The 21732-nt window shown below is 48.9% G+C and overlaps 2 protein-coding genes across 2 annotated transcripts; both read left to right on the top strand.

The window, feature by feature from the left end:
- Window positions 1–43: 43 nt before the first annotated feature.
- Window positions 44–19687, top strand: LOC125591658 (tRNA-specific adenosine deaminase TAD2-like). Its single transcript, XM_048766230.1, has 8 exons — window positions 44–273; window positions 18377–18456; window positions 18543–18580; window positions 18660–18726; window positions 18853–19012; window positions 19088–19175; window positions 19279–19382; window positions 19463–19687. Exons 2-8 carry the CDS (start codon window positions 18391–18393, stop codon window positions 19504–19506), a joined length of 567 nt encoding a protein of 188 aa, XP_048622187.1. The 5' UTR covers window positions 44–273; window positions 18377–18390; the 3' UTR covers window positions 19507–19687.
- A 205-nt stretch (window positions 19688–19892) lies between these two features.
- LOC125591657 (signal recognition particle 43 kDa protein, chloroplastic-like) lies at window positions 19893–21455 on the top strand. The gene has a single exon (XM_048766229.1). The coding sequence runs from the start codon at window positions 20151–20153 to the stop codon at window positions 21291–21293; it is 1143 nt and encodes a 380-aa protein (XP_048622186.1). The 5' UTR covers window positions 19893–20150; the 3' UTR covers window positions 21294–21455.
- The last annotated feature ends 277 nt before the right edge of the window (window positions 21456–21732 follow it).

Genomic DNA, 21732 nt, shown 5'->3' with positions numbered 1-21732 from the left:
AAAGGGGGCCACAGACCAAAAGACTCTTCTCCTACTCGGAAGACATCAGCTTTCTTTTACTTCGCCGGTCAACTCTGAGTGTAGTTTATACGCTTCCTCCTCGATTGTGATTTAGAGAAACACTTACGCATTGGTATGACATCATCTATCTTGTTCCAGTTTTAGACCAATCTCTCTCTCTCTCTCAAGTTTTAGACCTATTTTGTTCGTGTACCGTGAAAGAGTGGGGATTGATTTGGTCTGACAGATTCACACAAAGTACTTTTGACTTAGGTAAACTCTTTTATCAATTCTTTGTTTTGTTCTATCACGTACTGTTTGCTTTGTCAAAACCATACCTGTCTTTGTTGTCTCTGTGACTTTTATGTTCCTCGTTCATAGCTCATAGACTTTCTGTTTGAATTCAAAAAAAAAAATATGCTGTGTTCTGTCAGACTAATCCCTGATTAGGTTAGGCTTTAGAGTCCTATTTTTGATCTGTTTACATGTGTGCATACTGTTTAGCTTACACACAAGTAAATAAAGAACATTGGGAGTTGCAAAAATTGAGTTTGCTTTCGGGTATTCTCTGTAGAATAGATATGTGTAGGAAATGGATTACATCCCTCCACAAGGTCCATCGAATAACAAGCCATAGTCCGGCAAGCTTGACCAGTTTAGTCGGCTTAAGCGGCTAAAGGTGTCGGCTCGATCCCAGAGTACTTTTAGCCGATCAGCTAAGACGCTCGGCTTATAGAGAACAGTACCAAGACCCGCATACTCGGTCTTTAACGACAGGGCCCAAAGGACGACACGATTAGGGCATCATGGACGGTTACACTATAAGAGGGGATGAGGAGACAACGAAAAGGGGGACTTTTGGACAACACACACAGAAGCGGCTAGATCTAGGGTTTCCTAATCATCTCTTTGATCTTGTTGCTTAAACCTTTGATCTTGTCTCCTTATTTCCCGTCAATCTTGTAACCTCTTGTTTGATTCTAATAAAAGCGTCTTTAGTCACCCCATTCCTACGTTCATTATTCTAATCAACCGAATCCTGCATAAACAATTGGCGTCCACCGTGGGGCCGACTAAAGTAACGTTCTAGATCTACATGGTTCAAAACGACGCCACCCTCGGCGCTCCAGGCGGCGAACCAACCCCAACGCCCGAAGCCGCGCCGCCCATCACCACAGATTTCATGAGCTCTATCATGGCTCGACTTGCTCATCAAGACGAACACCAAAAGACGACCAACGACCAGTTAGCTGCTCTGGTCGCGGCCCTCACAGCTCCCGACGGCCAAACAAGTCGTCCCCAGCAGATACGCCGTCGCCTCTTTAACACCAACCCGACGGCGACCGGAGGCGAACATCTCTCAGACGACTCCGAGCCTAACGAAACCCTTCTCGCCGACCACCCCTCGGTAGGTTCTGATCTGGCAACCATACGCGAGCTCGCCGAGCTCAAACTCAGTTTCCAACAAGTGAGCGAGAAGATCCATCAAGTAACCAGCGCGGCCCCGCAAATCGAGAGCGTCCTCGCCGCAACCTCACGCACTCCGTTTACTAGTGCTCTGACCAGCGTCCAACTCAGAAAAATAGAAAAACTGCGCCTACCCGAGTACAAACCCGGCGGAGACCCGGTGGAACACATGACAGCTTTCAACATTGCGATGGCACGGGCTCGACTCCCAGAAGATGAAAGGGACGCAGGCTACTGCCAACTGTTCGTCGAAACTCTCCACGAGCAAGCCCCAACCTGGTTTTCCCAGTTAGAAGAAAACTCCATCGGAAGTTTCCGCGACTTGTCGGCAGCTTTTCTCAAGACTTACATTATGTTCACCAAGCGCAGCGCTACTGCCTCTAACTTGTGGAACCTCAACCAAACCAAAGACCAGAGTCTTCGCGACTACATGGAGAAGTTCAAAACCGTAGTCTCAAGGATTGACATTCCATACGGTATCGCCATTGACGCCTTGCGGAACACGTTGTTCGTTCTAAATTCCGGGAGGATTTATACCAAAACCCAACTACGTCGTTCCAGGACGCTATCGCGCGATCTGACAACTTCATCCGAATGGAAGAAGATACTAACGCCATTCTCAGCAAGATGAACGCACCCAAAGCGCCAGCGGCTAAAAACGCCAACACGCGACAAGAACCGCGCCAGCATGCTCCAACCGACAAAAACGGCCGCAAAGACGTATACATGTATGTCGTCAACGAGAACAACGTGCCGGTTTCAACTCTCGTAGTCCGCGGCGAGGGATGGAACAAGTGGGTAAGGGAGCTCGATTCGCCCGACAAACTAGTCGATACTGTTTGCACCACCCAACCTACAGCCGGAGCCGGGTCAACAGCGGGGTCTTCCAGGATCGTCGATCTCACCAAGCATTGCAAATATCACGACGTCAAGGGACATGATACCACAGAATGCAAATCACTCTACGCTCATTATCTCTTGTCACTTGCGAGCGGTGAATTTAAGTTCGAACCCTTGAAAGCTAAACCAAAGAATGGCAAGAGCTGGAGCAAGAACAAGGAAAGAAGAGCCCAGCGCAAAGCCACCGGCAAAGGTCGGCAAAACGACGCTCAACGACAAGACGACGAGGAGGAAACCCTGAAGGATAACGGTGGGGGAGACTCCTCCGCCGACGAAGAGCATCCTGCTAATCGCAGACGCATCGAGGTTATACTCTCTCAGCAATCTTTGTCGTCCGACGACGATAACGACGATGCGCCTGTACTCGGAGATCTGAGAGACGTCCTGAAGCGGAAGTCCGAGTCCGAAAATGATAGCAGTCCCAAGCACAAAGATCTACGGACGATGCTGGACACACGGAAGTCTCGTCGTATCTCGACAACCGACGCTAACAACAACAAAGGGCCAATTACAGACCTCCGAGATAAACTCAACGCTGGCGCCTGCGACCTTCGCATACAGCTCAACCGTTCAAAACCAACAGACTTACGACGACAGTTGGAGCAAGCTAAAGGTCATTTTCAACCCCCAGCGCATGACACCAACATATCCACAGACCTCCGCACCTTGCTAGACTCTAAGCGAGTACAAACGGGACAGTCGTTGAATGTCATCATGGGAGGCTCCCCTCCTAGCGGAGACACTGTCCGTTCTGTAAAAGACTATCGTCGACAGGTCGCGACTTCCCAGAAGTGGCCGACTAAACCGACAAGTCATCTTCCGATAACCTTCTCACCGGACGACGCTGAAGGAGTTCACGCTCCCCATAATGATCCTCTTCTCGTCGTCCTTGGAATTGGAGAGTATGATGTCACCAAGATCCTCATTGACACCGGAAGTTCCGTCGACCTCATCTTCCGAGGAACTCTACAGAAGATGGGAGTTGATCTTGACGACATAAAAGCGTCTTCCAGGACATTAACCGGATTCAATGGATCCTCCGAAACTATCTTGGGAACGATCCGCCTCCCGGTACGCGCGTGTGGCGTTACTCGAACGGTTAAGTTTGCCGTTGTAAGCACAAAAGCTCCTTATCACGCTATACTCGGCACCCCTTGGCTACACTCGATGCAAGCCGTTCCTTCCACCTACCACCAGTGCGTCAAGTTCCCTGGTACGGACGGAAGGATAAAAACGCTGCGAGGGGATCAAAAGGCCGCTAGGGATCTCCTAGTCGCCACAGTCAAACTCCAACGGTCATCTCTACCCGTTAATTCTGTGTCTCCCCCAACCTCAAAAGTCCGTTCCCAGGAAAGCGAGATTCTCGAGTTACCTATTGACGACGCCGATCAAAGTCGAACCGTAAGGGTTGGTGCATACCTTTCTGAGGAAATGCAGCAGTCAATTCTGAACTTCCTCAGGAAGAACGTGTCTACATTCGCTTGGTCTATGGCAGACATGAAAGGCATTGATCCGACTATAACGACTCACGAGCTAAACGTCGACCCGACATTCAAACCTATCCGCCAGAAGCGACGTAAGCTCGGCCCTGACAGGTCGAAGGCCGTAAACGAAGAAGTTGACAAGCTACTCGGCGCAGGTTCGATCGCTGAGGTCCGCTACCCCGAATGGTTGGCAAATCCGGTAGTCGTCAAAAAGAAAAATGGCAAGTGGCGCGTCTGCGTCGACTTCACCGATCTGAATAAAGCCTGCCCAAAGGATAGCTACCCTCTTCCCAACATTGACCGTTTAGTCGAGTCTACGGCCGGAAACGAGATGCTGACCTTCATGGACGCCTTCTCTGGATACAATCAAATAATGATGCACCCGGATGATCGCGAGAAGACAGCCTTCATCACAGATAAGGGAACCTACTGCTATAAGGTCATGCCGTTCGGTTTGAAGAACGCCGGAGCAACCTACCAACGACTTGTAAACAAGATGTTCGCAGATAAGCTGGGCATCACTATGGAAGTGTACATCGACGACATGTTGGTTAAGTCGCTCCATTCCATTGATCACCTCCGTCATCTTCAAGAATGCTTCGAAACTCTCAACAAATACGGCATGAAGTTGAACCCAGCAAAGTGCACATTCGGAGTCTCTTCAGGCGAATTCCTCGGCTACATAGTCACACAGCGAGGAATCGAGGCAAACCCGAAGCAAATATCTGCGGTCCTGAACCTCCCAAGTCCGAGGAACAGTAGAGAAGTACAACGGCTCACGGGCCGGATAGCTGCTCTAAATCGTTTCATCTCCAGATCCACCGACAAGTGCCTCCCCTTCTACGATCTCTTGCGAGGAAATAAGAAGTTCATTTGGGATGAGAAGTGTGAGGATGCATTTACTCAACTCAAGCAATACCTGACAACACCTCCAGTACTCGCTAAGCCGGACGTAGGTGATGTTCTATCTCTCTATGTCGCGGTGTCACAAGCTGCTGTCAGCAGCGTTCTGATAAAGGAAGACCGCGGCGAACAAAAGCCCATTTTTTACACAAGCAGACGCATGACCGTATTTCCAGTCACATTCAGTGGAGGTACTGACTGATCAACCTCTCCGAACGCTACTCCAAAACACCAACAGATCTGGCAGACTCACGAAGTGGGCCATCGAACTCGGCGACTCGATATTACCTACAAGAACCGCACAGCGGCGAAGTCCCAAGTCCTCGCGGACTTCCTGGTCGAGTTGGCCCCAGAATTGGAACAAGATCTTATACTCCCAAGCTCAAACTGGACGCTGCACGTCGATGGATCGTCGACCAACAAGGGAGCAGGAGCCGGAGTCCAACTACAGTCCCCGACCGGAGAGCTAATCAGGCAGTCTTTTAGCTTTGGCTTTCCCGCGTCAAACAACGAAGCAGAATACGAATCTCTGATCGCCGGACTCCGCTTAGCAAAAGCCGTAAAAGCTAAACGACTAAGCGCCTATTGCGACTCTCAATTAGTCGCCAGTCAGTTCAGCGGTGACTACGAATGGATGCCTATCTCAAAATAGTGCAAAGCCTGACAGCAGAGTTCGAGTTCTTCGAACTCATCAAAGTTCCCAGAGGCGAAAACGTCTGCGCCGACGCCCTCGCGGCCCTTGGCAGCAAGCTTCGTGATCAAGTTAAACGAACCATCCCGATACATCGTATCGAGAAACCTAGCATTGATATTCCTACCGACCAAACCCTCGTTGCCCCGGTCATCGAACCCGCTACTCCAGATGACGACGGATTTGGTCCTGATTGGAGAACTGAGTTTATCGACTACCTCTCGAAGGGAGAACTCCCAAACGACAAATGGGAAGCTCGCCGACTAAAAACACGCAGCGCCCATTACGTCGTTCTTGACGATGAACTACACCGCTGGACCGCGAGTAAAGTACTCCTAAAATGCATTCATGGCGACGAGACAGCAAGGGTTATGGCAGAGACGCACGAAGGCGCTGGCGGAAATCATTCGGGCGGACGTGCATTAGCAATCAAAGTAAGGAGCTTGGGCTTCTTCTGGCCAACAATGAACGCAGATTGCGAGTCTTACGCGAGAAGCTGCGACAAGTGCCAACGGCACGCACCTAGTATCCATTGTCCAACCGAAATGTTGCGAACAACCACCGCTCCATACCCGTTCATGCGATGGGCAATGGACATCATTGGACCACTTCCCTGTTCCCGCCAAAGACGCTTCATCCTCGTCCTCACCGACTACTTTACCAAATGGATCGAAGCTGAAGCATACGCTCAAGTCACGGACAAAGAAGTCCGCGGTTTCGTCTGGAAAAATATTATTTGCCGCCACGGTTTACCTTATGAGATCGTTACCGATAACGGATCGCAGTTCATGTCAGGCAACTTCAAGGAGTTCTGTGGCAAATGGAACATTCGACTAAGCCCCTCCACTCCTCGTTACCCGCAAGGTAATGGCCAGGCAGAATCCTCCAATAAACTCATCATCGATGGCATTAAAAAGCGCCTGGATCTGAAAAAGGGTCACTGGGCCGACGAGCTCGATGGGGTCCTATGGAGCCATCGCACAACGCCGCGAGGATCGACTAAATCGACACCTTTCTCCCTCGCCTACGGTGTAGAAGCCATGGCTCCCGCTGAAGTCAACGTTTCAAGCCTCCGACGCTCCAAGATGCCTCAATACGTCGAACTCAACAAGGAAATGCTACTCGACGCCCTTGATGAGATAGAAGAACGACGAGATCAAGCTCTGCTGCGCATCCAGAACTATCAACACCAGATCGAGAGTTACTACAACAAAAGGGTCCGTGCCCGACCTCTGGAACTCGGTGACCTCGTCATGCGCAAGGTGTTTGAAAACACTAAGGAGCTAAACGCCGGTAAACTCGGCGCCAGGTGGGAGGGACCTTATAAAATCATCAAAGTCGTCAAACCCGGAGTATACCGACTTCAAACTTCACGTGGCGAAGAAGTTCCCCGATCATGGAACTCGATGCACCTAAGACGTTTCTACTCGTAGGTGTATCCCAAAAAAAAAAAAAAAAAAAAAAAAAAAAAACCGAGTAGATGCACCCCGTGGTCACTTCTACTCGACCGAGTAAATGCGCCACTCACGGCCACTTTTACTCGGGAAAAACGAACTACGAATGGCTTGATCCTCAACCGAGGTACGTAGGCAGCCTTAAACAGGTCCAGCTGTAACAAAATCAAAGTCAAAATCTTGTTCTTTGTCTCAACTTCTACTGAGTGGATGCCTGTCATCAAACCCAACGGCTCCCGTGTCTCCAGCAGGAGATACGCGGACACTATCGTTCCATTTCCTGGCTATGTCCTGATCAGACACTTAGCCTGAGGACCCAACAGTCGCTAGTCACCTATGCCCAAGGAGCATTGACCGACTAAACGGAGTGAATCTTTAACCTTTCCTCGACTAAACGCGTAATGGACTAGCTACCCAATTACTCGATTGTCATTGAGGAAACGGACGAAAGAACCTTCCACTCTTAGATCCAGTCCCTTGTTTTCGATATAGAACAATGCGCCTAGACGTCGTCTCGATCGAAACGCGACAAGAGCTGAATAAATCCCCTAGCGGTTCGTTTCCTTATCTATTTGCAAAAGCCAAAGGTCGGGAATCTATTGTTTCTAAGCGAACACATCGCGAGACACTAAAGATACTGACATTTACTTTAACAAAGTTTGCAAGTACAGATGAGAAACACAACCCACAAATTTAAAGTCCGCTTAAAACAGCGACTTGCCAAAAAAAAAAAAAAGCATGTCTAATCCTACAACAACAGGGTCTATCAAGACCACAACAGATAAGAACATAAGTGAAACGTCAAAGAACATAATCTTGATCGTCAGGACCCTTGGTAGCGGCAGCAGTTGGGTCCTCCGCCCGAGTAGGAATAGAAGCAAGAGAGTCTACAACGGGACGTGGAGGAACATCTGTATCCCCAGCTTCGTAGATCGTCTCCTCCTCGGCAGGACGTGGCAGCGACGCCTCCTCGATCCCATCGTTATCCTCCTCCCCATCCTCTCGTCCTTCGGAGGAAGAATCAGAGACGAGCACAGGATCCTCGACACCCACGTTCTCGATCTCTCCCTCTCGAACCAGAGTGTCGCCTATCTCGAGGCCGTCCTTTCCAGGAAACCCCTTCAGATTCTCATTCTCTGGGCGCTCGTCAAAACCGCTTCCCACCGGGGACTTGACAGGCTCGGTAGGGATAGACGTGACATCAACAAGTGGCTCCTCTGACGGCTCCTCAACAACTTCGAGCGAGGTAACGAGCCGAGAAGCCGTCTCTGGCCCGATCAAATTTACGTTCGACCCATAGGGATCGAATGACGTTCTGAACCGGTCCTCGGCGAAACGAGAAGGAAGGACCAGCGGAGAAAGTGTAAGGTCACTATCGGACAGCGGCTCTACTCGGAGTTTCATAACCTCCGCCTCGTAAAGTTTCTCCTGCTCAGCGAAGACATCGATCATTTCTTGGGGGATCTCCGTCCCACTCGCCTTTATAACCTCGAGGCACTTCTTCGTTCCCGAAGCTTGACCATACAGGTTCTTCGCCTTCTCAAAAGCCTCCAGACGAGTAAAATGGTCGCGCACGCGATCAAAACGGCGACTTGCCTTCTCAGCCATAGCAGCCTCGACTCTTTCCCTCTCACGAGTAACCTCCAAACCCCGGGAGTCCCTCAAGCGTTGCCTCTCTCTGATTAGTTTGTCTACCGCGGCATCTCTCTCTTCGACTAGCTCGGTCTTCTCCTTCTCCAGGTTCGCAGCCGTTTGCTCCAAATGACTTTTCTCTCGAACGAGCTCTTTCCTCGCCGCGCTGGAAGACTTAAGCTTGCCCTCCAGTTCTTCGAACTTTACTCGAAGAATCTCTTTCTCCTCTGCGGCCTTCTCGTTGGCCTTCTTATGCTCCGCCCTTACTCTCTCGATGACCTTCAACCTCGTCTGGGCAAGCTTCTCCGAAGATCCCAACTGGATCATCGTCTGTTTCAGAGCACTATCGTATTTCTCAACGAGAAAGTTCATACTCCCGTCACTCTGCAAAAACGACAAACACAGACCACGTGAGACGAGTAAACCCGACAAATCGAATAATGAGATAAAGTATGAAGGGTAGCGCAGTTACCCGAGCTCTCGAAGAAGCAGCGTCTATGTATTCATTCCTAAAGTAAAGGTCGTCCAACTGTGGCATCTCCTTCGTCCCACCACGAATTTGGCGCGTCAGCTCCGCGCACCTAAGAGGATTAAGGATTAGGGGGGTCGTCTCGTTGTAGGAAAACTCGACGTGATCGGGGAACTTGATCTTCTTCCTCCTCGCAGTAGAACCCTCTGAACGAGACCCTTTCCTCGCAGACGGATCAGGAATAGATCTCTCACCCGTAACAGGATCACTGCCCCGCGCTGAGACCTCTCTCTCCTCAGGAGGGGTTTCAAGAGAAACGTCTTCTCCCGCGACAACTTCGACGAGGCCCGTCTCCGCGTCAGAAGGACGCGGCTCTGCCTCGACGGACTTCTTCTTCTTCTTCTTTTTGGGACGATCTTCAGGCGCCGCTTCGGAACGGTCAGACTCGACGGAACCCCTTGTAGCGCCTTCTCGTCCTACTGCCGGCGCCTCGCCGCGATCAATGGAGGAAGTAGCCCCTTCGTAAGGTCTCTTCCTTCCTCTCTCTCCCTTCATTTCTTCCAAACCCTCGGAGGTTTCGTCGAGAGAAGCGATCTCTTCAAGAGGAAGCTCTTCGGTTGCTTTCCTCCTGGGTTTCTTGCTCTTCTTCTTCTTTTTAGGACTTGAGGCAGGAGGCTCCGCCCCAACGTCTTTGTCGACTAAACCAGGAGCTCCTTCCTTGGAAGCTCGGCCTGCGTCAGAACTGGTCGACCCTTGCACATCGGCAGGAATCGACTTCTTCGAAAGCAATTGCAGCTTCCCCTTCAACAGTGCACTCAAATCCGGCACTCCGTCCATCTTCCTAGCTTCGTCCAGAAGTTTCTGCTGTTTCCGAGTAAAAAGGGACAGACGCGACTTACGGGGCCCGAGCACAACAGGAAGCCTCGATTCCCAATCAGCTGTAAAAAAAAGGAAGAGAGACTAAGTTGTTGATAGAACTTCTCGGAGAAAGACCGATGAACTCACCTCTAGCAATCCGAGCTTCTTGGCGTCTTATCCACTCTCGACTAAGATCAGGCCAACGAAGATGACTGTGAGCCGCGATCGCCTGAGCACTCTCGAAGAATTTCTCCGGGTATGCGATCGTATTCGGGTGACGAACTGCAACAACAAGAAACACGCCGTTAGGATACTCGAATAAGGCATGATGACAACAAACACTATCTACCAAGCGTTTTGTTCCATAGAACGCGGTAGTCGTCCCCAGGTGGCTCCGAGAAGGCATGCTCGTCAGATTTGACGTAAAAATATGAGCGCTGCCAGTCCTTCGTCTTGTTCGGGTGCCCTGACAAGACGTTGTAGCTCGAGCGCATCTTCACTGAGAATATCCCATGTGGCTCCGCCTTCGTAAAAGTTAACTCTTCGAATACTCTCACACTCATCGAAACATCTATCTCCGCTGCCATCACCATTAGCATAACCGCGATGCGCAGCGACCCGTTAAGCAACTGACAGATGGCGATGTCCCGACGGAATGCGTACGACGTGATCAGTCGGGGAATTGGAAACCAGAGCTTCGTATGGTCTCCAAAATAAGACTCATAGACACACTGATAGCCAATCGGAGGCGACCAAGGACGCTGTCCCTTGGAAGGAATGATGTATGTAACGCCGGCACCTCCACTTCGCCTCAATAAATCCCTCACCGTCTTGTGGGAGGAGCAAGAATCGAAGACATTCCCCCACGACTGAGCCCGCGGGTCACGAAGCAATTCGGACGGGAGTGGGCCGAGTTCTTCGAAGATCCCACCAGGATGATAGATCGTGGGTCGGCAGTCTATCTGGTCGAAAGGAATCTCCCGACTAGCTCGTCTCAAAGATCTTGAGGCTTGGCTAGACGCTTCAGAGCCGCTACCGCTCACGTCACTGCTCCCGACTTCAACGCGATCCGCGCGTTCGTCACGGATCATCTTATGAGCATCAGCGACCAAAAGGCGTTGAGATAGGGTCATATTGTCTAAATCCCGAAGAGCGTCGCGATGAATCAAGTCGAAATCATCCAGCGGGCTGTCAGCTACCCGTTCATCTCTGGTCGGACTCGGAGAATCTGCGACGCCCTTCCCTTTTTCTTCTCGCGACAAACGACCTCTCAGAGGCATGATCCTGGATTTAGGGGACGACTACAACCGCCAGACGATACCGACAAGCCTGTGTGAGGAGAAACGTACCTAGAGAGAGAAAGTAAAAGTAGAGAGAAGGGAGAGAAAGCGGGATACCTGAACTTGCAGAGAAGAATGACGAAAGCGAAAGGGAGGAGCCTATTTATAGCCAAAACAAGGGCACATCCTCCGAAGCGCAATCATTAGGTCTACAGAAACCTAAATGGGCCTCAAAGGCCGCCTAAATACCCAAAGGCTTACTCGCGACGGTTCGGTTTCTTGTTCAAACCGATCTCTAATCGAGATGCAAGACCGAAATTAATCCCTGATTTCGGTCTAAACCGGTTTTCTAACGTAAACCGATGAGATAAGCTTGAGCTCTTATATCGGAGTAATTCGCCTACCGAGTAAAACGTGCCTCCGTGACAAAAACCTCGGCGAGCAAAGCAGATCATGAAGAAGTACTACTCTAAGCGACTAGAAACGTCAATAAAGCGGCATGCGACTAAACACGCTAGGACCTGATATACGAACGAACCTGACCCACAAATTCACTGAGACCGCTACGCCGCTCACAAGTGAACTTGGGGGGGACTTATTGTAGGAGATGGATTACATCCCTCCACAAGGCCCATCGAATAACAGGCCCTAGCCCGGTAAGCTTGACCAGTTTAGTCGGCTTAAGCGGCTAAAGGTGTCGGCTCGATCCCAGAGTACTTTTAGCCGATCAGCTAAGCCGACTAAATACGATCGGCTTATAGAGAAGAGTACCAAGGCCCGCATACTCGGCCTTTAACGACAGGGCCCAAAGGACGACACAATTAGGGCATCACGGACGGTTACACTATAAGAGGGGATGAGGAGACAACGAAAAGGGGGACTTTTGGACAACACACACAGAAGCGGCTAGATCTAGGGTTTCCTAATCATCTCTTTGATCCTGTTGCTTAAACCTTTGATCTTGTCTCCTTATTTCCCGTCAATCTTGTAACCTCTTGTTTGATTCTAATAAAAGCGTCTTTAGTCACCCCATTCCTACGTTCATTATTCTAATCAACCGAATCCTGCATAAGGACTTTTGGACAACACACACAGAAGCGGCTAGATCTAGGGTTTCCTAATCATCTCTTTGATCATGTTGCTTAAACTTTTGATCTTGTCTCCTTATTTCCCGTCAATCTTGTAACCTCTTGTTTGATTCTAATAAAAGCGTCTTTAGTCACCTCATTCCTACGTTCATTATTCTAATCAACCGAATCCACGCATCAGAAGGACGCGGCTCTGCCTCGACGGACTTCTTCTTCTTCTTCTTTCTGGGACGATCTTCAGGCGCCGCTTCGGAACGGTCAGACTCGACGGAACCCCTTGTAGCGCCTTCTCGTCCTACTGCCGGCGCCTCACCGTGATCAATGGAGGAAGTAGCCCCTTCGTAAGGTCTCTTCCTTCCTCTCTCTCCCTTCCTTGCTTCCAAACTCTCGGAGGTTTCGTCGAGAGAAGCGATCTCTTCAAGAGGAAGCTCTTCGGTTGCTTTCCTCCTGGGTTTCTTGCTCTTCTTCTTCTTTTTAGGACTTGAGGCAGGAGGCTACGCCCCAACGTCTTTGTCGACTAAACCGGGAGCTCCTTCCTTGGAAGCTCGGCCTGCGTCAGAACTGGTCGACCCTTGCACATCGGCAGGAATCGACTTCTTCGAAAGCAATTGCAGCTTCCCCTTCAACAGTGCACTCAAATCCGGCACTCCGTCCATCTTCCTAGCTTCGTCCAGAAGTTCCTGCTGTTTCTGAGTAAAAAGGAACAGACGCGACTTAACAACAGGAAGCCTCGATTCCCAATCAGCTGTAAAAGAAAGGAAGAGAGACTAAGTTTTGATAGAACTTCTCGGAGAAAGACCGATGAACTCACCTCTAGCAATCCGAGCTTCTTGGCGTCTTATCCACTCTCGACTAAGATCAGGCCAACGAAGATGACTGTGAGCCGCGATCGCCTGAGCACTCTCGAAGAACTTCTCCGGGTATGCGATCGTATTCGGGTGATGAACTGCTACAACAAGAAACACGCCGTTAGGATACTCGAATAAGGCATGATGACAACAAACACTATCTACCAAGCGTTTTGTTCCATAGGACGCGGTAGTCGTCCCCAGGTGGCTCCGAGAAGGCATGCTCGTCAGATTTGACGTAAAAATATGAGTGTTGCCAGTCCTTCGTTTTGTTCGGGTGCCCTGACAAGACGTTGTAGCTCGAGCGCATCTTCACTGAGAATATCCCATGTGGCTCCGCCTTCGTAAAAGTTAACTCTTCGAATACTCTCACACTCATCGAAACATCTATCTCCGCTGCCATCACCATTAGCATAATCGCGATGCGCAGCGACCCGTTAAGCAACTGACAGATGGCGATGTCCCGACGGAATGCGTACGACGTGATCAGTCGGGGAATTGGAAACCAGAGCTTCGTATGGTCTCCAAAATAAGACTCATAGACACACTGATAGCCAATCGGAGGCGACCAAGGACGATGTCCCTTGGAAGGAATGATGTATGTAACGCCGGCACCTCCACTTCGCCTCAATAAATCCCTCACCGTCTTGTGGGAGGAGCAAGAATCGAAGACATTCCCCCACGACTGAGCCCGCGGGTCACGAAGCAATTCGGACGGGAGTGGGCCGAGTTCTTCGAAGATCCCACCAGGATGATAGATCGTGGGTCGGCAGTCTATCTGGTCGAAAGGAATCTCCCGACTAGCTCGTCTCAAAGATCTTGAGGCTTGGCTAGACGCTCCAGAGCCGCTACCGCTCACGTCACTGCTCCCGGCTTCAACACGATCCGCGCATTCGTCACCGATCATCTTATGAGCATCAGCGACCAAAAGGCGTTGAGATAGGGTCATATTGTCTAAATCCCAAAGAGCGTCGCGATGAATCAAGTCGAAATCATCCAGCGTGCTGTCAGCTACCCGTTCATCTCTGGTCGGACTCGGAGAATCTGCGACGCCCTTCCCTTTTTCTTCTCGCGACAAACGACCTCTCAGAGGCATGATCCTGGATTTAGGGGACGACTACAACCGCCAGACGATACCGACAAGCCTGTGTAAGGAGAAACGTACCTAGAGAGAAAAAGTAAAAGTAGAGAGAAGGGAGAGAAAGCGGGATACCTGAACTTGCAGAGAAGAATGACGAAAGCGAAAGGGATGAGCCTATTTATAGCCAAAACAAGGGCACATCCTCCGAAGCGCAATCATTAGGTCTACGGAAACCTAAATGGGCCTCAAAGGCCGCCTAAATACCCAAAGGCTTACTCGCGACGGTTCGGTTTCTCGTTCAAACCGATCTCTAATCGAGATGCCAGACCGAAATTAATCCCCGATTTCGGTCTAAACCGGTTTTCTAACGTAAACCGATGAGATAAGCTTGAGCTCTTATATCGGAGTAATTCGCCTACCGAGTAAAACGTGCCTCCGTGACAAAAACCTCGGCGAGCAAAGCAGATCATGAAGAAGTACTACTCTAAGCGACTAGAAACGTCAATAAAGCGGCATGCGACTAAACACGCTAGGACCTGATATACGAACCTGACCCACAAATTCACTGAGACTGCTACGCCGCTCACAAGTGAACTTGGGGGGGGACTTATAGGAGATGGATTACATCCCTCCACAAGGCCCATCGAATAACAGGCCCTAGCCCGGTAAGCTTGACCAGTTTAGTCGGCTTAAGCGGCTAAAGGTGTCGGCTCGATCCCAGAATACTTTTAGCCGATCAGCTAAGCCGACTAAATACGATCAGCTTATAGAGAACAGTACCAAGGCCCGCATACTCGGCCTTTAACGACAGGGCCCAAAGGACGACACAATTAGGGCATCACGGACGGTTACACTATAAGAGGGGATGAGGAGACAATGAAAAGGGGGACTTTTGGACAACACACACAGAAGCGGCTAGATGTAGGGTTTCCTAATCATCTCTTTGATCATGTTGCTTAAACCTTTGATCTTGTCTCCTTATTTCCCGTCAATCTTGTAACCTCTTGTTTGATTCTAATAAAAGCGTCTTTAGTCACCCCATTCCTACGTTCATTATTCTAATCAACTGAATCCTGCATAAGGACTTTTGGACAACACACACAGAAGCGGCTAGATCTAGGGTTTCCTAATCATCTCTTTGATCCTGTTGCTTAAACCTTTGATCTTGTCTCCTTATTTCCCGTCAATCTTGTAACCTCTTGTTTGATTCTAATAAAAGCGTCTTTAGTCACCCCATTCCTACGTTCATTATTCTAATCAACCGAATCCACGCATCAGAAGGACGCGGCTCTGCCTCGACGGACTTCTTCTTCTTCTTTCTAGGAAGATCTTCAGGCGCCGCTTCGGAACGGTCAGACTCGACGGAACCCCTTGTAGCGCCTTCTCGTCCTACTGCCGGTGCCTCGCCGCGATCAATGGAGGAAGTAGCCCCTTCGTAAGGTCTCTTCCTTCCTCTCTCTCCCTTCATTTCTTCCAAACCCTCGGAGGTTCGTCGAGAGAAGCGATCTCTTCAAGAGGAAGCTCTTCGGTTGCTTTCCTCCTGGGTTTCTTGCTCTTCTTCTTCTTTTTAGGACTTGAGGCAGGAGGCTCCGCCCCAACGTCTTTGTCGACTAAACCGGGAGCTCCTTCCTTGGAAGCTCGGCCAGCGTCAGAACTGGTCGACCCTTGCACATCGGCAGGAATCGACTTCTTCGAAAGCAATTGCAGCTTCCCCTTCAACAGTGCACTCATATCCGGCACTCCGTCCATCGTCATAGCTTCGTCCAGAAGTTCCTGCTGTTTCCGAGTAAAAAGGTACAGACGCGACTTACGGGGCCCGAGCACAACAGGAAGCCTCGATTCCCAATCAGCTGTAAAAGAAACGAAGAGAGACTAAGTTTTGATAGAACTTCTCGGAGAAAGACCGATGAACTCACCTCTAGCAATCCGAGCTTCTTGGCGTCTTATCCCCTCTCGACTAAGATCAGGCCAACGAAGATGATTGTGAGCCGCGATCGCCTGAGCACTCTCGAAGAACTTCTCCGGGTATGCGATCGTATTCGGGTGACGAACTGCAACAACAAGAAACACGCCGTTAGGATACTCGAATAAGGCATGATGACAACAAACACTATCTACCAAGCGTTTTGTTCCATAGGACGCGGTAGTCGTCCCCAGGTGGCTCCGAGAAGGCATGCTCGTCAGATTTGACGTAAAAATATGAGCGCTGCCAGTCCTTCGTTTTGTTCGGGTGCCCTGACAAGACATTGTAGCTCGAGCGCATCTTCACTGAGAATACCCCATGTGGCTCCGCCTTCGTAAAAGTTAACTCTTTGAATACTCTCACACTCATCGAAACATCTATCTCCGCTGCCATCACCATTAGCATAACCGCGATGCGCAGCGACCCGTTAAGCAACTGACAGATGGCGATGTCCCGACGGAATGCGTACGACGTGATCAGTCGGGGAATTGGAAACCAGAGCTTCGTATGGTCTCCAAAATAAGACTCATAGACACACTGATAGCCAATCGGAGGCGACCAAGGACGCTGTCCCTTGGAAGGAATGATGTATGTAATGCCGGCACCTCCACTTCGCCTCAATAAATCCCTCACCGTCTTGTGGGAGGAGTAAGAATCGAAGACATTCCCCCACGACTGAGCCCGCGGGTCACGAAGCAATTCGGACGGGAGTGGGCCGAGTTCTTCGAAGATCCCACCAGGATGATAGATCGTGGGTCGGCAGTCTATCTGGTCGAAAGGAATCTCCCGACTAGCTCGTCTCAAAGATCTTGAGGCTTGGTTAGACGCTCCAGAGCCGCTACCGCTCACGTCACTGCTCCCGGCTTCAACGTGATCCGCGCGTTCGTCACGGATCATCTTATGAGCATCAGCGACCAAAAGGCGTTGAGATAGGGTCATATTGTCTAAATCCCGAAGAGCGTCGCGATGAATCAAGTCGAAATCATCCAGCGGGCTGTCAGCTACCCGTTCATCTCTGGTCGGACTCGGAGAATCTGCGACGCCCTTCCCTTTTTCTTCTCCGGACAAACGACCTCTCAGAGGCATGATCCTGGATTTAGGGGACGACTACAACCGCCAGACGATACCGACAAGCCTGTGTAAGGAGAAACGTACCTAGAGAGAGAAAGTAAAAGTAGAGAGAAGGGAGAGAAAGCGGGATACCTGAACTTGCAGAGAAGAATGACGAAAGCGAAAGGGAGGAGCCTATTTATAGCCAAAACAAGGGCACATCCTCCGAAGCGCAATCATTAGGTCTACAGAAACCTAAATGGGCCTCAAAGGCCGCCTAAATACCCAAAGGCTTACTCGCGACGGTTCGGTTTCTCGTTCAAACCGATCTCTAATCGAGATGCCAGACCGAAATTAATCCCCGATTTCGGTCTAAACCGGTTTTCTAACGTAAACCGATGAGATAAGCTTGAGCTCTTATATCGGAGTAATTCGCCTACCGAGTAAAACGTGCCTCCGTGACAAAAACCTCGGCGAGCAAAGCAGATCATGAAGAAGTACTACTCTAAGCGACTAGAAACGTCAATAAAGCGACATGCGACTAAACACGCTAGGACCTGATATACGAACGAACGTGACCTACAAATTCACTGAGACCGCTACGCCGCTCACAAGTGAACTGGGGGGGACTTATTGTAGGAGATGAATTACATCCCTCCACAAGGCCCATCGAATAACAGGCCCTAGCCCGGCAAGCTTGACCAGTTTAGTCGGCTTAAGCGGCTAAAGGTGTCGGCTCGATCCCAGAGTACTTTTAGCCGATCAGCTAAGCCGACTAAATACGCTCGGCTTATAGAGAACAGTACCAAGGCCCGCATACTCGGCCTTTAACGACAGGGCCCAAAAGACGACACGATTAGAGCATCACGGACGGTTACACTATAAGAGGGGATGAGGAGACAACGAAAAGGGAGACTTTTGGACAACACACACAGAAGCGGCTAGATCTAGGATTTCCTAATCATCTCTTTGATCCCGTTGCTTAAACCTTTGATTTTGTCTCCTTATTTCCCGTCAATCTTGTAACCTCTTGTTTGATTCTAATAAAAGCGTCTTTAGTCACCCCATTTCTACGTTCATTATTCTAATCAACCGAATCCTGCATAAACAATATGCCAAGGAAAAAACATTCTCTAGTACTCAACGATTATTAGGGTATTCTGAATCTTAATGATCCTGTTTCATTGTTTTACTCTCTCTGGTTAAAGCCAAGTTTAAAGTTATGGCACTAGTGAAAGAGGACTGCTGTGAGGAGTCGCATAAGTATATGGGTTTTGCTCTGCACCAGGTATACACTAGTACTGCTTCCATTATTACTCCAAAAGTTTGTTGCTTTTTTTTAGAGTTACAATGTCTGATTTACATGGACTGCAGGCTAAGCTTGCTCTAGAAGCTCTTGAAGTTCCCGTGGGGTAACTTTGCTTCATCCCAGTTTGTGTTTCTCTCCATCATTATCAATTAATTTCTTATCTTTTTGTTTGTCTGGATCAGATGTGTCATTTTTGAGGACGGTAACATCATTGCTTCAGGGAGAAACCGAACTAATGAGACACGCAATGTAATTTTTCAAAATTTTCAATATTCCTCTCTATGAGCACCTTTGCAATGCGATGGTATAGAGTGTCTCTTTATTGTTACCTCAACCATACTACTAAGTTGTTTTTTTATAATTTTGTTCGAAAAGGCCACAAGACATGCAGAGATGGAAGCAATCGATGAACTTATTGGACAGTGGCGAAAAGATGGACTCTCACCTTCACAAGTCGCCGAGAAATTCTCGAAATGTGTTCTTTACGTAACATGTGAACCTTGCATAATGTGTGCATCCGCCTTATCGTTTCTCGGTATGGTTCCTTAATCCGAACTTGACATTTTTTTTGTTTGATTTGTTCCTGATATGACATACTTTTTAATCGAAGGTATAAAGGAAGTGTATTATGGATGCGGAAATGATAAATTTGGGGGTTGTGGTTCCATTTTGCCGCTTCACATAGGGAGTTCTCAGACGTAAGATTATCCATCTCTAGGTCCTAAAGATACACACTACAATCTTATTACAAAGAAACTGCCTTGTTAAATTGAAGTTTGTGATCTCTGTTTTTTAATATAGTGAAGAAGGTCAAGGAGGAAAAGGGTACAAGTGCAGCAGAGGAATAATGGCAGAGGAAGCTGTCTCTCTTTTCAAATGTTTCTATGAGCAAGGCAATCCCAACGGTAACCATTCTCATCTTTAGCTCCAGTTATGTTCTTTGCTGAAACATCTTTAAAAATAGTTTTTTTTCCTTCTGTTTTAGCCCCAAAGCCACACCGTCCTGTAGTTCAAAGAGAGATGGCTTAGAGGCGAACATGTTGCGAAAACTGGTGTTTTTAATTAGGATATGAAGAAGTTGAGGTAGAGTTTGTCGAATGATGATTCTACATATGGAACGTTATCAGTTATATCCAATACATATGTATAACCTCTTAAGTTGGATATTTCAATTTTGAGCTACTTAAGGAATTAGCTGCTGTTTGTAACTTTTTCTTGTGTTGGTAGATGATTAGACATGACCATCATGAGAAGTAGAAAAGGTGAACTCTGTTTTCTATCCATAAACACTCTAACAGACTTGTTCTTTTACTATCCGTATCGGTTGTTATGGTTTAATTTATCAACTAAAACCCCAAGTGTTCAAAATGCAATGCATACATGCATAGTTGATGTTAATAACTGAGAAAAAAGATAGCAAGCTGTATGGGGATGTGTTTATTGTTAATAAAAAACACAGAAGAGAGGAGTGTTTCTTGTGAGATTATGTTTCTGGTGGGCCCATTTGAAATGGGCATTGGATGATTGTATGAATGAATGGCTAAGATTTCTTATCCACTAGAAAATCTAGTGTGTTTCTCTTGCCGCTAACTCTCCTTCTCTCTGTTTTCTCTTGCCACTGCTCTCACAGTCGCCTTGCTTCGTTTGTTTGTTTTTTGAGCATCTGGCCGGCCATGGATACATCATCTCTCGTGATTAATCATCATCAGTCTCTATCTCGCATCATCAAACTTCCCCATGTACCCAAATCTTATGCTTTCTCCTCCTTTCAATCCTTTCAGACCAGACAACTCCTAAACAAGCAGCTCTCTTTCCGAGCTACATCTCCTGCTGCGGTACAAAGAGACAACTACGAAACTGCCTCCTTCGTGGAAGACGACGACGAATCATACGGAGAAGTCAACAGAATCATCGGAAGCCGGATGGCGGCAGGAGGAGGTGGCGCCGCCATGGAGTACCTAATCGAGTGGAAAGACGGCCATTCCCCATCGTGGGTCCCATCCAGCTACATCGCAGCAGACGTGGTGTCCGAGTACGAGACACCCTGGTGGACCGCCGCGAGGAAAGCCGACGACCAAGCACTCGCTCAGCTTCTCGAATCGTCGGAAGGTCGCCGCGACGCCAACACGGTAGACGAAAACGGAAGGACGGCGCTCCTGTTCGTGGCGGGGCTTGGTTCGGACAAGTGCGTAAGGCTCTTGTCCGAAGCTGGAGCCGATCTTGACCACCGGGACATAAGAGGCGGCTTAACCGCGCTGCACATGGCGGCCGGGTACGTGCAACCGGATGCGGTGGCGGCGCTGGTGGAGCTCGGAGCGGATGCTGAGGTGGAAGACGAGAGAGGGTTGACGCCGCTGGAGCTGGCGAGGGAGATTCTGAAAACGACGCCGAAAGGGAACCCGATGCAGTTCGGTCGTAGAATAGGGCTGGAGAAGGTGATCAGCATTCTTGAAGATCAAGTGTTCGAGTACGCGGAGGTGGAGGAGATTTTGGAGAAGCGAGGGAGAGGGAAAGACGTGGAGTATCTGGTGAAATGGAAGGACGGTGGAGATTGCGACTGGGTGAAAGGTGTACACGTGGCGGAAGATGTGGTGAAGGACTACGAAGCTGGGCTTGAGTACGCTGTGGCGGAGAGGGTGATGGGAAAGAGGATGGGGGACGATGGCAACACTGAGTATCTTGTCAAATGGACTGATATGGCTGATGCCACGTGGGAGCCTGAGGAGAACGTTAACATTAGCCTTGTGCAACTCTACGAACAAGAAGAAGAGGCTCAACCTGTTAATGAGCTTGAGCTTGGGATAATTAAGGAATAACGCCATGATTTTGGTTTTGTTTTGTTTTGTTTCTTTCTTTTGAAATTTTCTTTTTAACTAAATATTTCACAAAAAGGGCATTTGTCAACGATGTGTTAGAAAATTTGCTGAGAGTACTGGAACACCTGGTGAATTCTAATTTCACAAAGAAGCATTTCTTAATTAGTCTGGCTAGTTCTCTGCTGAGATTAGAACAAAAATAGCTCAATTCAAGCTCTGTTTGTACATTCTTGCAAATGCCATCGATTGATATTTGTTCTTCTATGCCAATTGAAAGATTGATATGGTGCGATATAAGAACAGTTAGTGGCAGTGGCTGCACACTTGCCTGCAAGTAGAGCCAATTTTCAGATCAATCAAGCATTGTGCTGAAGGCACTTTCAAACTCCTTTAAGACATCACATAAGGAAATCTTATTGATCAAATATCCAAATCACAT

This window comes from Brassica napus, chromosome C8, assembly GCF_020379485.1.
Source record: "Brassica napus cultivar Da-Ae chromosome C8, Da-Ae, whole genome shotgun sequence".
Lineage (NCBI taxonomy): Eukaryota > Viridiplantae > Streptophyta > Magnoliopsida > Brassicales > Brassicaceae > Brassica > Brassica napus.
Note: the sequence above shows the minus strand (reverse complement) of the source record. Positions and strands in the feature narration are given on the sequence as shown.